The 13,974-nt window shown below is 39.0% G+C and overlaps 1 protein-coding gene across 8 annotated transcripts in view; it reads left to right on the forward strand.

Moving 5' to 3' along the window:
* PTPRK (protein tyrosine phosphatase receptor type K) overlaps positions 1-8,622 on the forward strand; it is a 407,780-nt gene extending 399,158 nt beyond the window's left edge. For all 8 annotated transcript variants that reach the window (XM_071806572.1, XM_071806569.1, XM_071806570.1 and 5 more), the window contains 5 exons: positions 764-895; positions 1,128-1,253; positions 3,176-3,339; positions 4,553-4,688; positions 7,149-8,622. In XM_071806572.1, the coding sequence (XP_071662673.1) occupies positions 764-895; positions 1,128-1,253; positions 3,176-3,339; positions 4,553-4,688; positions 7,149-7,202 (612 nt within the window). In that variant the 3' untranslated portion in view covers positions 7,203-8,622. The remainder of the gene's footprint in view (positions 1-763; positions 896-1,127; positions 1,254-3,175; positions 3,340-4,552; positions 4,689-7,148) is intronic.
* Positions 8,623-13,974: the final 5,352 nt, after the last annotated feature.

Below are 13,974 nucleotides of genomic sequence, written 5' to 3' on the forward strand. Positions count from 1 at the left end.
AGATTAATCTGCCAGTTCTTTCTTACTATTTCATATTTGTATTCCTTCACTGCAGAACACTTCCATGTATAGTTGCAAATTGGTTGTAGAAAACTTGTGATCTCTCCTCTTGTGCTTGCAGCTCATTAATACATGTTCTGCAGGGACTTGGCCCCTCTGCTGTTAGTTGCATCTCAGTTAACCTACGCAAGGCTGGAAATCCCTGTTTGCAGTTGTTTGTAATGCAGCAGAGAGAAAATGAAATCTGCTGTCATGACAGGAAATAGTATTTTGTTGTTTAGTTCTGGTTTCTGCTGGAAATGGGCCCCAGTAATCCTGAAGGTCAGTTCCGTGGGTGACCGTGGCACCAAAATTTGGGATTAGGCTTAGTCTGTGGTTCAGTCACAGAGCTGACATGTAACCTGCTATGGATGGGGTGACCTTTTGAGACCTCTGCACCCCTCTCTGCAACATGAGGAGAAGGCTTCCTGCTCAGTCTCCTGGACACAGTGCCTGGAATGGAGTTGCCTGAGTCTTCAGTGCCCTGTGCATATATGAACTGAAACAGGTATTGGTCTGTAGCAAAGTAGAAGGCAGACCTGAGCAGACTAACCTCCTTGTTCTTACTGGAGGCGATAATGTATTTTTAACATCAGCTTTGGTGAAATCTGGTGTTACTGATGTCACAGCTTTGTTCTATCTATGTTTTTTCTGTTGCAGGGTTCAAGTGGAATCTATTAAGTACTTCCTCTACCAGTGCTAATAAAATCTTTTGCCTTTACAGAGCTACAGGCAGCCAGCAGCTTTTATTGTCACACAACATCCTTTACCAAACACTGTGAAAGATTTCTGGAGATTAGTGTATGACTACGGCTGTACTTCTCTTGTGATGTTAAATGAAGTCGACTTAGCACAGGTTAGTTTGGGGCATGAGTTTTCCATGTACCATTGCATGCTTTAACCACTCTGAATCCACTACATGATCAAAATGCAGAGCAGTGCAGTGACTTTACAGTTGTTCTCTGCTTTATAGCTACTAATTGACACTTGTGGCACAGTAAAGGTTAGGTGAGATGTCTGCAGTGGAATAAGGCAACACTCAAGTTGTTAACTCACTGTTTAATTATGCCCATTTTGCTCTGGCACAGGGCTGCCCACAATACTGGCCCGAGGAAGGGATACTGCGCTACGGTCCCATCCAAGTGGAATGCATGTCATGTTCAATGGACTGCGACGTCATAAACCGAATTTTCAGGATATGCAATCTAACAAGAGTAAGCATTATTGTAACAATATGTAACAGAAAAATATGTCATTTTTAATGCTCTCTAGGCTCTTGTGGTTTTTGCTTTTGAATAATAGTAAAATGCTAACATTCTCTATGACATTACCCAGAAAAAGTCAGTCAAGCATTGATATCTAATACTGATATCTAGTACTTTTCTGTAGCTACACACTAAGCAGAGAGAGCAGTAAGGTGATTGTTGTTCCATTGCATTCTCCCTGATGAGTAGAAGATGTATGTGAAGTATTCTGTTTGCTCAGCATACAGTGAAAGAAATATCCCTCTAATGAACACATAGTGACAGGTATTTAATTCTTAGCTTCTGTAAGATGTTTTCTGTGGTGAATAAGGAACAGGAACGCTGAGAATGGTCATGCAACCATGCACCTTCTCAGGCTCAGATGTGAGAACCACAGCAGAAAAGGAAGATTGTGGCACCCTGCAAAGTGAGGTGTGAAAAAAACTCTGAAAGCTCCTCCGCCTCTGAAGGCTTCTGCACCACTATGCCTCGACCTACATTTATCACCTTTTTCTCAACATCAGTAGCAATGCCAGTCTTGCCTTCTTATCAACTCTTTCACACCTTGTACCATCTTGTCATGTTGCTGTCCCGTAGTGTTTCATGCTATTGCAGCATCTTCTCAATCCCTGTTTGCTTTGCAGTGTCTCCTCCTTTAGCTCTCCTCTGTAAATCATTTATTTAGGTTGCCTACACATGAAGAGTTACTGGTGCTTGTGCCATATGTACAGTTAAGCAGTAATCGCTATTTTATTTACCATTGCTACTTTATATCTTTCATGTAATACTGAACTCAAATGCCACCAATTCCTGCTTGGAGTATATGTTTATCTTCCATTAATGTTGAGGAATATCTGTAGGGAAAACTGATTACTTTGTATACAAAGAAAATTTTTTTCTTTTATTTTGGTCACATTTTCATTTTTCACAGCACAGATACCAGTTTGATATATATTTATATTTATATTCTGAGCTCAGAAAAACATTTTCAGCTCTTCATGCCTTGTTTAGAAACTACAGGAAGCTAAGAGTAGGCACACTGGCAAATATTATGCCATAGTACTTTTTTGTTGTATTTTGAGACTTCCTCTTTTTTTGTTCATTTCTTGTTTTTGCTTTTTCCATTTCTTCTTTTCATGATGTTCTGATTTTCCACTCCTCTACTTCTCATTGTCTCCCATGCCTTTTCACCTTTGCATCTTGCTTCTAAATATGTCTCTGCTCTGTTTTTCCTTTTCTAAAGTGCACATTCCTTCTTATTTTCATCATCTTCAGCTCCAATAAACTGAATAGACCATTTATTCTACCAGTTATTGAGGCCTTTCTTTTGACAATCTAATTCTATCTAAAGCCTTCCCCATGTAGCATCTAGCACATGGAAGGCTCAAAGACTGACAGCAAGGCTCTCATGGTTATCATAGTCTGACAAAAAGGGAAGACTACAAGAAAAATAGACATATTTGTGCACCAATATTATTTTCTGTTTATTATGGGGTCAGTTCGTGCATAGGAGACAAAAGTATGTCTCTTCATTTCTGTAAGTCTAAGAATTGAACAATGGTTTTATTTGGTTATTGATGTTAAGAATAAAAACCCTTGACATGTAGAATCTATGGATTTTACCCATTTAGAAGTTGTCAGGGTAGGTTACACTAGTGATTGATAAACTGTGATGTTGCCTAAATGTAGTTCTCTTTTTTCCTTCCATTTTTTGACATCTTTCTTGAGCTCAAGTGATACAAATTAATGGAGACCCTACCATGCAGTGTAGATACATGTTGGAATCTGTCCGTGGTATAAACACTTAAGTTTAATGTTAGCTTTATATTTTGGTTTTCTAAACCAAGATGTAAAGGTGCCACATTGACCTAAAGCCCTTTCGTTTCTGTCAGCCACAAGAGGGCTATCTGATGGTGCAGCAATTCCAGTATTTGGGATGGGCTTCTCACAGAGATGTACCAGCTTCCAAGAGGTCCTTCTTGAAGTTAATTCTCCAGGTGGAAAAGTGGCAAGAGGAATGTGAGGAAGGGGAGGGCCGGACCATCATCCATTGCCTGTGAGTAACTGGGACAAAGTCAAATTGCTGCTCTTTGAATAAGTGCTTATAAATCAGTTCTTGTTTTAAGTTCAAGTAGCATTCTTATGGCTACATTCTTTTGCATTAGGAAAGAAAAAAAAATTTATCACTGCTTCTGGTTGACTTTTGGTCAGCTTTTGGATTTGTCTGTATCAGGTCAATGTACCATAGGAAGGAGTATTTTGGACATGATACTACAGTACATAATAGCATGTTTTTAGGTACAAAATGTATTGATCAATTTATTCTGGACAGTTTCCATAAGGAAGTCTTTTATGCTGAGTGCCAAATAGTTATTTTTTGTGTATTTCTTGCATAGCATGTGGTGCATTTTTTTGCAGACAGCCCACTATATTTTGAGGGCTTTAGACTGAAAACTATGGATATGTGAAATCAGAGAAAAGTTGAAAAGTTCTGTAATACAGTACGTGACCCTAGAACTATTGCTGGTAAATGCTGACTGCTTATCTGACCCTGATATTTAAATGGGAGCTGGTCTGGGAATTTTGAAAAGGTGGCATCTTTTTCTCCTTAAGCAGAGAATGACTAATCTCCCTCCTAGCTTATTTAAGATTTAAAACTTAGAAATTGAATAATGCATTTCTCCTTACTTTAAAAAAAAAAAAAAAAAAAAGGCTTACATTTAAACGTTCGCAATTAACTTGTGGCCCCTTTCTGCCCACCCCTCCTGATTATCTGTGGAACTTTCTGGCTAATTCAAACTTACTAAGAAGTACCTACCTTAATTTCGTGGAAATTAAAATTAAAATAGTTCAGAAGTGTCCCCAGAGGTCAACAAGATATCAAATCAGTGATGCCTTGGCATTACTCTGGCTAGATAATCCTTATACCATAGGTTAATATAAGTGAGTCTCTTTCCAGAACTAAGTGGAAAATGTTGTACTTGCCATTGAAATAAGTGTATTTCTAATGCCTATATAAATTATGCTATAGCATAGCTCAGCAGCGTGGTAGGCTGTAACAGAAAAATTCAAAACAAGTAATTAAAAGGAAGGTCAGAAACAGCAAATGTCCCAGACCAAACCCTCTGGAGCTGCAAGGAGATTGCTAAAGCCTGGTCTCCCTGTGGGTCTCACAAATCCATGGTACTTACAGTGAAAGAACAGAACTATGTTTTGGATGTTCTCTTATGCCATAGTGACATTTAACCAGCTCTTTTCCTTGTCTACAGAAATGGCGGTGGCCGGAGCGGGATGTTCTGTGCCATCGGCATTGTGGTTGAGATGGTGAAAAGGCAGAACGTGGTGGATGTTTTCCATGCCGTGAAGACTTTGCGGAACAGTAAACCCAACATGGTAGAAACTCCGGTAAGCACCAGCCCGTGGGGGTAACAGCAAACAGCCAACGAGCCCGAGGCTCTCTTGTTATGTGAGCTGTGTTCTCAGTCCTGCGCCCACAAAACAGAGCAAACCTATATTGGGCACAAGAAGAAAGGGACGTTTATTGAGAGTACACACGAGTCAGCATCATGACGGGCCAGGCTAAGCATTTTACGCTACTTTTTTGTAGTGGTACTGTGCTTTTCACAGAAAACATCCTGAGTTAACAGAATGCACTTTAGTCTTCAAATATAACCTGGTCTATTTGAAGAGAAGTTGCAGCGGGTTGTGCTCATACAAACTGACTTGAAATTTTACAGAGCAAGGCATTTCTTCTTGGTAGGAATAAGCTGTAAAGTCCAAATTAGTAGGTGTGAATATTTTGCTTCTTAGTAACAACGGCTACTTTGGAAGCTGTATTGAGTAATGGTAATGTCTGTTACTCAGATTTGTAGTAGTCAAAGTGATACCTCAGAACTCTAAAATCAAATCTAAAATCAAATACTTGAATCTAGTGTGTTGTAAACTAATATATAGGATCATAGAATCATTTACGTTGGAAAAGACCCTTAATATCATTGAGTCCGAAAGTTAATGTAAATAATAAACAATATAAGTCTAAATTAGCAAAACCACAAGACTAAAGACTTGTTTCTACAATGCCAGAACTCAAAATAACCATCATTGTTCTGATTAGTCTTTATGTGTACAATATGAGTGTGTATTCATCCGAGAGTCTCTTCCAACCAAAATGATTCTATGAGTCTATGTGATCACTTCAGTCATGAAAACTGAACACTGTAAAAAGTCATTAAAAAATTCGCCCAAGTGTTTTTTTTCTTTTTCTTCCTGTAGGTAAATGTGAAAACAGGTTAGACAGTGTTTGGGAGTTTCTGCCATTTGGCTCTCACACTGCCATCAGCCAGTGTCACTTTTCAGCCAGATGGCTGCCTGCAGCATAAAAATCAGGGATGCCAATTGAAATTAAAAACGTTTTGCAGTTTATGCATAGTGAAAATTGCTTCTGACCTTGTGAACTTCATATTGAGCAAAATGGCTGTAGCTGCCTCTTCCCATATTGCCCTTTTTTCCAGGTGTCAGTGTTTGCTTAGTATCAAGTAGTTTCTGTGGCATGATTTGCTTAATTATTGTGCATCACTTCCATCCCTTGCCACTACATAGATTAAGAAGATGGTTAAAATGTGAACAGATAGAGCATCTGTAGCAGCAGTGACACTGAGCTAGGTGTTGCTGGGTTTACTGCAAACACTTCGCAGTCTGCTATGCCGTAGACATCTGAGACACAACATATTGAATTGCTGCCTGGATTTCAGTTCACTGCTGTGAAGAAAACAGGTCAGATCACATGGAAAATTACTCGTGTCACTGTAAAGGGAGACCAACGTAGATTGTGTGTGTTTCTGATAAATGGTCTGTAAACTTGTATTTAGTTTCAAAATAGGCCTGAATTCCTTTGTAGCTTTAATCTGCAGTTACTGAATTTCTGTAGTTCCGTGTTTCTGTTGTATGGGTTTTTATTCAGAACTCTTGAGCAGCAGCAACTGTTGAGTTGTTAGCTAGAAAACAAACCAGGAAAACCAATGTATGGCACTGTCATGTGCCCTACATTCAGCAACACGATCAGATAACAAAAGTGAGCAGTGCAATAAAGCCTTTATGATATCCCCACCACTTCCTGCTAGTGGATCACACTGACTTCCTTTGCAAACAAAAATAAATCACAAGAGCAGATTTGTTTCTTTAGGTTGCAAGGACAATAGAGGTCGAATTCATTTCCGTGGTTTTTCTCCTCCTTGCCCTCTCCTCTCTCCGTTCTCCTCCCTCTCCCCTCTCCGTCCTCCTCCCACTCCCCGAGTACCAGCTCTGAATAGCAGCCTTGTTCAGGAGAAATACTAACCACGATGAAGTTTTGAGCTTCAACTCCTCTTTTAAACGTGCATCTGATCTCCTGGACATTACATCGACATGACCATACAAATGAGCTGTGGGCCCAGCACAGCTTCATGTCAGTGTTTAGTATTACCGAGCCATTCCCTGGCTTTCCAAGCGGCAGGCGCTCATCAACTGCTCAGTATCAGCTGACTTAAATACAAATGTTGTATCAGAGTCGAGGTGCTTTCACTGCAAGAATGCTCTGACTGGAAGGAGAACTTCTCATGTTTGATAAACCAGTTTAGAAGCTGAAAAAAAAACAGGGAAGCAAATCATTGCATTTCAGGGTCAGGTTTTTTTTTTCCAGCTGGCTGGTTAGGATCATTTTTTAAATCAGAGCTGGTAATACACTTGTGTAGTAGTTGGGGGGAGGCATGTTAGGCTTGAAGTTAAGATTGCATAGTAGTTAGCAAAGACTATTCCTGTGTGTAGATATTGCTGCTAAGACTTCAGAAGCTTAATTTAACAACTTTTTATTCCTCTTTCCCCTTAAAGGAACAATATCGCTTCTGCTACGATGTTGCGCTGGAGTACCTGGAATCCTCTTAATCGAAATGGATGTGACAAAGTTCACCAAATACATGAATCTCAATAAGCTGTTTTGACAACAGTTCTTGATCCTGTGAAGAAAGATTTTAGGGGAAGAGGGGGGTGGGAGGGATTTTAAATTTTAAATGCAAAGTATTTTTCTTATGAAGTTGTGTATCTTAATAATAAAAGAACTCGATCTGTTTCTATGCTTGTATACAGTATCAACATTTAGTGCCACATAAATACTATGTAATGAAAACCAGAGTCGGAAGAGATTTGCCCAAATTAGGACTTTTCAGTGTTCGTATATGCAGCCGTCTCTCAGTTACAGTAGAGTGACCATCTGTTGCATGTATCAATATTTTCTATATGGTATTAATTTTTCTTCTTTTTTTCCTTTTGATACGTTGTTCAAGTACAATAACAGTGCAAATTGATAGTAAGATTCATTCTTTATACGTTTCAAGTGTTGCATATATATATTATATATAGTAGAAAAAAAAAACTGGCTTATTTTGTTTTAATGTGCAATGATGGCTGGATCACATAAAGATCTTTATAAAGAAACTTAAACATAAGCCAAAGACTCAAGTGTAAATATGTCTATATGGAGAAAGCACATGTATTTATTGTTTACTTGCATTCCTTTTTTGATGGCTGAAAAAAGAAGAATCATTTTTCTTGAAGAAAGCTTTTTTTGCTGAAATCAAGTGTAAACAATTTTTGTAGTTTATTTTTTGTATGTTTTAGTGTAAGTAGAAGACATACTTTTTATGCATAGACCAAGAAACATTGGTATAGTGGTTTTGTTGTGTACATGCTTGTGATTCAAATCCATGTAAACAACTCGGTTATATAGAAGGTCTTTAACTACAGGACCAAAATCAAAACATTTTCCTGAAAATGTATAGTTTTTCACAGTTGCTTTAGCTAAGCACTGATCAAAAAACTATGTAAGGAAGGGCACACATCAAAACGGCCTTGCCTATGACTTGCACAATATTAGATGAAATTTTTAAGCACCATTAAAATTGTAAAGGAACCAATTGTTTAAGAAAGCACTGAAGCACAGGTTAACAGGAGAACTGAGAGACAAATGGATGGCTCTGCACATGCCCTTCAGGGTAAAAAAGTATTTGTTTAGCAAATTGTAAAATTAAGCAATGTTTATTTTGCTGTTTACAAACATGTAAGCTTTGCTTCCAAGAAAGCAAAATTTGAATAAACTAATGCCAGATTCTGATTATAGTTGTGATGTACAAAATATTACTGTGCTTTCACTTAGCTTGTATCCGTTTGTTCACAGGGTTTCCTATATTTCACCAGCTAAAATCATTCCAGTCTCTTGTTGGTCTTTTTTAGAACTGACAGTAAAATGCTAAGGTGCTTTTAAATATTCTGTAAAGTAAGAGTGAATTAAACTTTTATTTAAAGATTATTTTATTTTATTTCCTATTTTGATACCCTCTCACTTACTGTCCTTGTTAAGGAGTCATTCTTGTCTGAAAGACAAGGAAAATCTCAAAAGGGAATAATACTATTTTTCATCCCAGTGTTTCAGGGAGCATTTCAGAAGACTCCATGTCATCTGTATGCCCTAAGTTTCTTCCTTCATTTCAGACACGTGGAATTATCCATGCAACACTATAAATGGCAGATATATATTTACAGAAACGCTACTTCTCAGATTTTTTTCAGTGCCTCCATCAGTATTGCATACTTCCACCTCTTCCAGATCTAAAAAAATGTCTTTTTGTTTTGTCACCCATTGGTAGTTCATAGCTGTGAACAGCAAGGTAAACAAATCTGGTTTTGAAAAAAGTTCTCTGGGTCTTGGTTCTTAATACTCAAAATTGTTCTTTTTTGTATTTTTGCAACATTGGAAAGGGGATTACAAGGTGCATGCAACAGAATTGCAACATTCCCAGCTTTCTCTGTGAGGCCATGGCTTCAGCTTGCCTTGGCAGTTGAAGTACTGAGTGTATCATCTAAAGCTAGCTGTATCGTCACCACATTTTGTGGAAACAACACACCGTCTCCACAAACTGATGCATCTTGCGTGTTATACATGTGTCTGGGACTAAATGAATTGGACTCTGGAAGAACCTTCCTCTGCTGGGTGTGAGAAAATTAGTCTAGAAGTCTCAATTAATTTTTTTGGCAGATGAGATGAGTAGTTCTTAGGGTTGTGGAAGGCAAAAGCCACATTCCATACTGACCAGAGTGATTTTTATGGTTGTGGGACATTGTGGTTTTGTTTGGTTGGTTTGGGTTTTGTTTGGTGGAGGGTTTTGATTGTTGGGTTTTTTTGGGTGGTTTGGTTTTGTTTTCTTTCCTAAAGAAAAATGTGGCATTACCATTAAGCTGAATGAATAGCTATTTTCAGGGAGAACTGCTGTGTTGGGAACAGTGGACTCCAACCCCATCAGTATTTTGCAATGCTTGGTAAGATATTTGTGTCCAGATTCCCCTGTACATTAAGCACAACTGGCATGAACGCCAGTATGAATGCTGGCATCGCAGCACATTGTGCTTGCACAGGAGTCCGCCATTGGAGCATCTACTTCAGCTAGAAGGTTTTATAGCTACCAGTGGATATTCTGCAAATGGGAACTCTGCCTGTGTTGTTCAAGTACTCTGACAGTCACATAATTTCTGTAACTGTAGGTGCCTGTGGTGACCTAATGAGCTTTTGCAATAATGTGATTGAAAAACTTATGGGATGTTCTTCCTTGCAAGGCCAGGGAAAAGTGTACACAGGGAATATGGTGTGTGCGAAGCTGATCAGAAATATTCTCCAGTAATGGTATATCTTGGGGGTCTCTTAGGCTAAAGACAGTATTAGAATCAGCTTTTCAGTATAAAATCGGGAAGAGAGTTTGCTTTCATTGTGGCAGCCCTGTTTTCCCAGATAGGTGCTGCTCTAGTATCCTTTTCTTACACCTGTATGAGACAAGAAAGAGAGGTGAGATGACTATGAAAACCTGCCTCAACAGGTGATCAGGTGTTGCTCATAAAGGGAATATGTAGTGGAGAAAGAGAAATATTCCTGACCTTGGGCACTTGAAGAAGGAAATATTTTACTCCCAGAGGCAGAAAAAGCTGCCAGCACCAGTATTGCAATGTGTCAGCAACTCCTGCCCTGAGGAAGTCCATAGGTTTCCAGACTCAAAATCTTACTGCTGGCTACTGCCCTTGCTGAAATATTAGCATAGACTCGGTCAAGTGGCTACAGCCTCAAGATACATGGGCTTTGCTTTCCTCAGCAGCATGAAATGAAGCCAACAAGCAGTGAACATGGAGAGAGCAAATGGGCATCAAGTTAGAGTACAAAGAAGAGGCACGAAGAGGCACTCATCTGTGACGGAGTGCAAGATGGTTCAAATTTGAAATGAATTAAGTTGAAACTGATCCAATGTCACACAACAAAAGGAATGAGAGGAGTGTACAAGTCACAAAAACATGATTGCTCTGTGCAAGAAGATACTCTGCTCTAAAACTGAGAAGTGATGAATCCAGTGTCCTAGTCTCTGTAGCTGCTAGTGGACAGGGTTCTGAGTGCCGCCTTGATTGATGATGGCTTTAGTTCATTTTCTGTAGAACAGTAACCGAAGAGGTAACTTAAGGATGTGTTCAATCTGTTTGAATTTTCCCAAATAACTGGATTTTAGGATCCAACACTGAAGGACCGTATCATGCCTTGAGTACCTTAAATCCTTGAAAGTGTCTAAAGCAGTGTCATAGAGATCAAAGATTGCTGAAACAAGAGCTACTAAATCTCAGCACCCTGTATGGAGAGAGGCTCCTCCCCACTCCCCCCCCCCTTTTTTTTTTAAGTCCTCCTCTTCCCTGTTCATAGTGATGCAGTTCCAGTAGAAACAGGTGTGAAGAGACTCGGTTTTTGAACTTTTATCTGGGTCCTCAGAGATCAGGCCCCAGCTGGTTGAAGAGATCCTAGAATTTACATTTCCTGCTTCCTGGGTAGATGCTGCCATCAAGAAACAACAGCTTTGAAATAGGCATTGCCTTCCTGGAAAACGGTCACAGGCACAAGTTTGAAGCTTAAAGTTTAGTATCCTCAGTATATGCAAGCAATTACTGGAATTCATGTCATTCAGAAAGTCACTCATGTAATATAATTAAGTAGTTTATGGTACATCCTCGCCTTGCCCAAGGTACTACGTTAAGGAACACACTGTTTCGTAGAGAAGCACAAAAGCAAATGCTACTGCAGCAGTGTGCTATTTCAAATGAGTGAACAATTTCCAAAATCAAAGGTCTGAAAAAAAGCAAACCGGGGAAGCAATGGCAGGCAAGTGCTATGTCACTGGGCCTTCAACGTGAATTGAAATGTTAAAGGACAAGGAAGGGGAAGCCTGAGAAAAAATGTTGCAGAATCATTGCATGGCCAGGCCACCTGGCCTGACAAATGACAGTATAAAGGGCCTCTTTTAAGCTTCATTCTACTGCTGCATCAGAAGAAACCCTGAGATCCTGAAATAAATGTAAGAGCTGCTTTTATAGTGCCCTGCTCTATACTGAAAAGAAAAGTAACTCATTTTCTGCTGTACTTTCCTGTGTCACGTAGAGAACTGAATTGAGTGATCCTAATCTCACAAAAGAACCTTTGTGGTGGTTTATTGCTAGTGCTCTTATTTTGTTAAACTGTCAAAGGTCTTCTAACCTCTGCAGATCCAGGATAGTCAAGGGTATCTCTGCATACTCACCTATGTCTTTATCTTCTGAGCCTGACTAATCATCTAGTAACAGTTTGTATATACTGAGGATGAGACTTCCAGAATATACAGAGGTTTAGTCCTATACATTTTCCTTGTCTTTGTTATTTTTTTTTTAACTGGAAGCTGTGTTTGAACAACATTTGAGATGCTGACAATATAGAAGAAATATTTCTGAATTATTTTAAGTTGGCTGGATGCTTTTTATTCAAGCTTGAGTAGAAGAATGATGTGGGATGGTATTGGTGGTTGACAGGCATAAATGTTATTTTGGCCCACGCTTCTCAGAAATTAATTCTTTCCCTGCTGTTGGGTTTAGACTCCTAATTTATGCAGAGATTGACATGTGTGATGACAGGCACAATAGGGTGCTTACCTAATAATAATGTTCATTAACTGTCTTGGCCAACAAAGAACAGATGTTTCTGTGCCTTGTTGAGATACAAAAGCTTGATTACAGTGGTCTTTTGTAACCCTTCTAGCTTCCATCTGGATCAGAAAACAGTCCTGACTTCACAAATTATATCAAGATAAATTTGAAATCCCCATGTGCTCAGGGATTTTCACATCGTCACTAAGCAACAACAAAAAATGAAGACTATGTTCAATTCAAAAAAAAAAAGAAAATAAAATTAAAAAAAAAGAAGCAACAAAACCTCGCCTTCTGGACATGAAACCAAAACATGATCTTTCTGCAAGCCTTGGAATACCCTGGAGCTTTTCGGTAATGAGCACAAAACGGCATCTGGTAAACCACAGTATCAGCAGATTGTGATGATATGTGTGCATTTTCCTGCCAGGTGCAAACCGGTGTGAGCTCTTTCCATTTCATGGTGGAAAACTTTTGTCTTTCCTTTGTGTATCTGATATTCTGTAGAATAATAACTGAAATGACACAGTATTTTGCCAAGTCCTGAAATTCTGAAGAAAGTTACTGTCCTTTTTGCACTCCAATAGCAAACGTGAAAGCAGACTTTATAGTATCTTTACTCTTGAGGTAACCAGAGTGAGTTGTTATTTGTAGAGCCCATGAAGCCATACTATGATAAGTTTCAACATAAATTTGATTGGCTACAAATTCTATGTGTAGACTTAAGTTGTAGCAGGTGAAATCCCAGTTCATTGGTAGTGAAGGACTTTAAGAGTAATTTCTCATGTTTTATTAACCTTTCTGATCCACTTGCTATATCCCTGAGCAGGCACAATAGAAAGCCTGTCTGGACCCACAGTCCACACTATTTTCAGCACAGAACCTGGTTCTGTAGCCTTTTTCCCCAGTTTCAGGATGAAGTTGTTATGAAACTTGCAAACTATACAGATTAGGAACAAAAAATTGCCTCTGTTTACTGAAAACGCTTGAAACTGCCTGCTGAAGAGTTTTTTTTCATTTTGAGTTAGGCAGAAATTGTAGACTTAGGAAGCTGTGGCACTGCTGTGACTTTTTCTGTTGCACAAAATCGTATCATTGAAGCTTTAGTTGATGCTGTTTAAACTGTATAAATAGGTTGCTGCTTAGTTTTATCTTCTGAAATGATCAAGGTTTCGAGCTTACCTTGCATTAAGAAATACAGCAGTGTTTGAGCAGTAGTTCTCACAGGTCAGATAACTTCAGGGATAAGGATAAAAATGGAGCATAAAAGCACTAGGCATAGTATAAGTTCTTTTAATAGTTCTCCTCCAGTGAGTTGAGCTGGTTCAGCTAGTGTGACAGTGAGCTGTAATTACAGCTGTGAGAAAATAGCTGTGTGGTTTTGTCTGTGGCCAAGGCTTTTAAAAACTTCTTTAAGAAACAGGGAAGAAGTGTAGGTTTTGTTTCTACTTCAGTGTGCCATCCTTTCAGGCACTTGTTTACTTCAAGTAATAGCCTTGCTTAACACAAACCCTTTCTACGATAGTCCTTTAAGTAGTCAGAGTCACAGCCTCTGTCCTTAAAGGCAAGTAAATTGTTGGTATGTGGATTAGAAGTAGAAGGTACAGGTATGATGGATGCTGTAGTGTATTCAAGGGCAAACTGCAATGGGCAGAGGCCCAAGGAACAGGCCTTTTGCTGTTGC

The sequence above is a fragment of the Patagioenas fasciata genome, chromosome 3 (assembly GCF_037038585.1).
Source record: "Patagioenas fasciata isolate bPatFas1 chromosome 3, bPatFas1.hap1, whole genome shotgun sequence".
Taxonomy (NCBI): Eukaryota; Metazoa; Chordata; class Aves; order Columbiformes; family Columbidae; genus Patagioenas; species Patagioenas fasciata.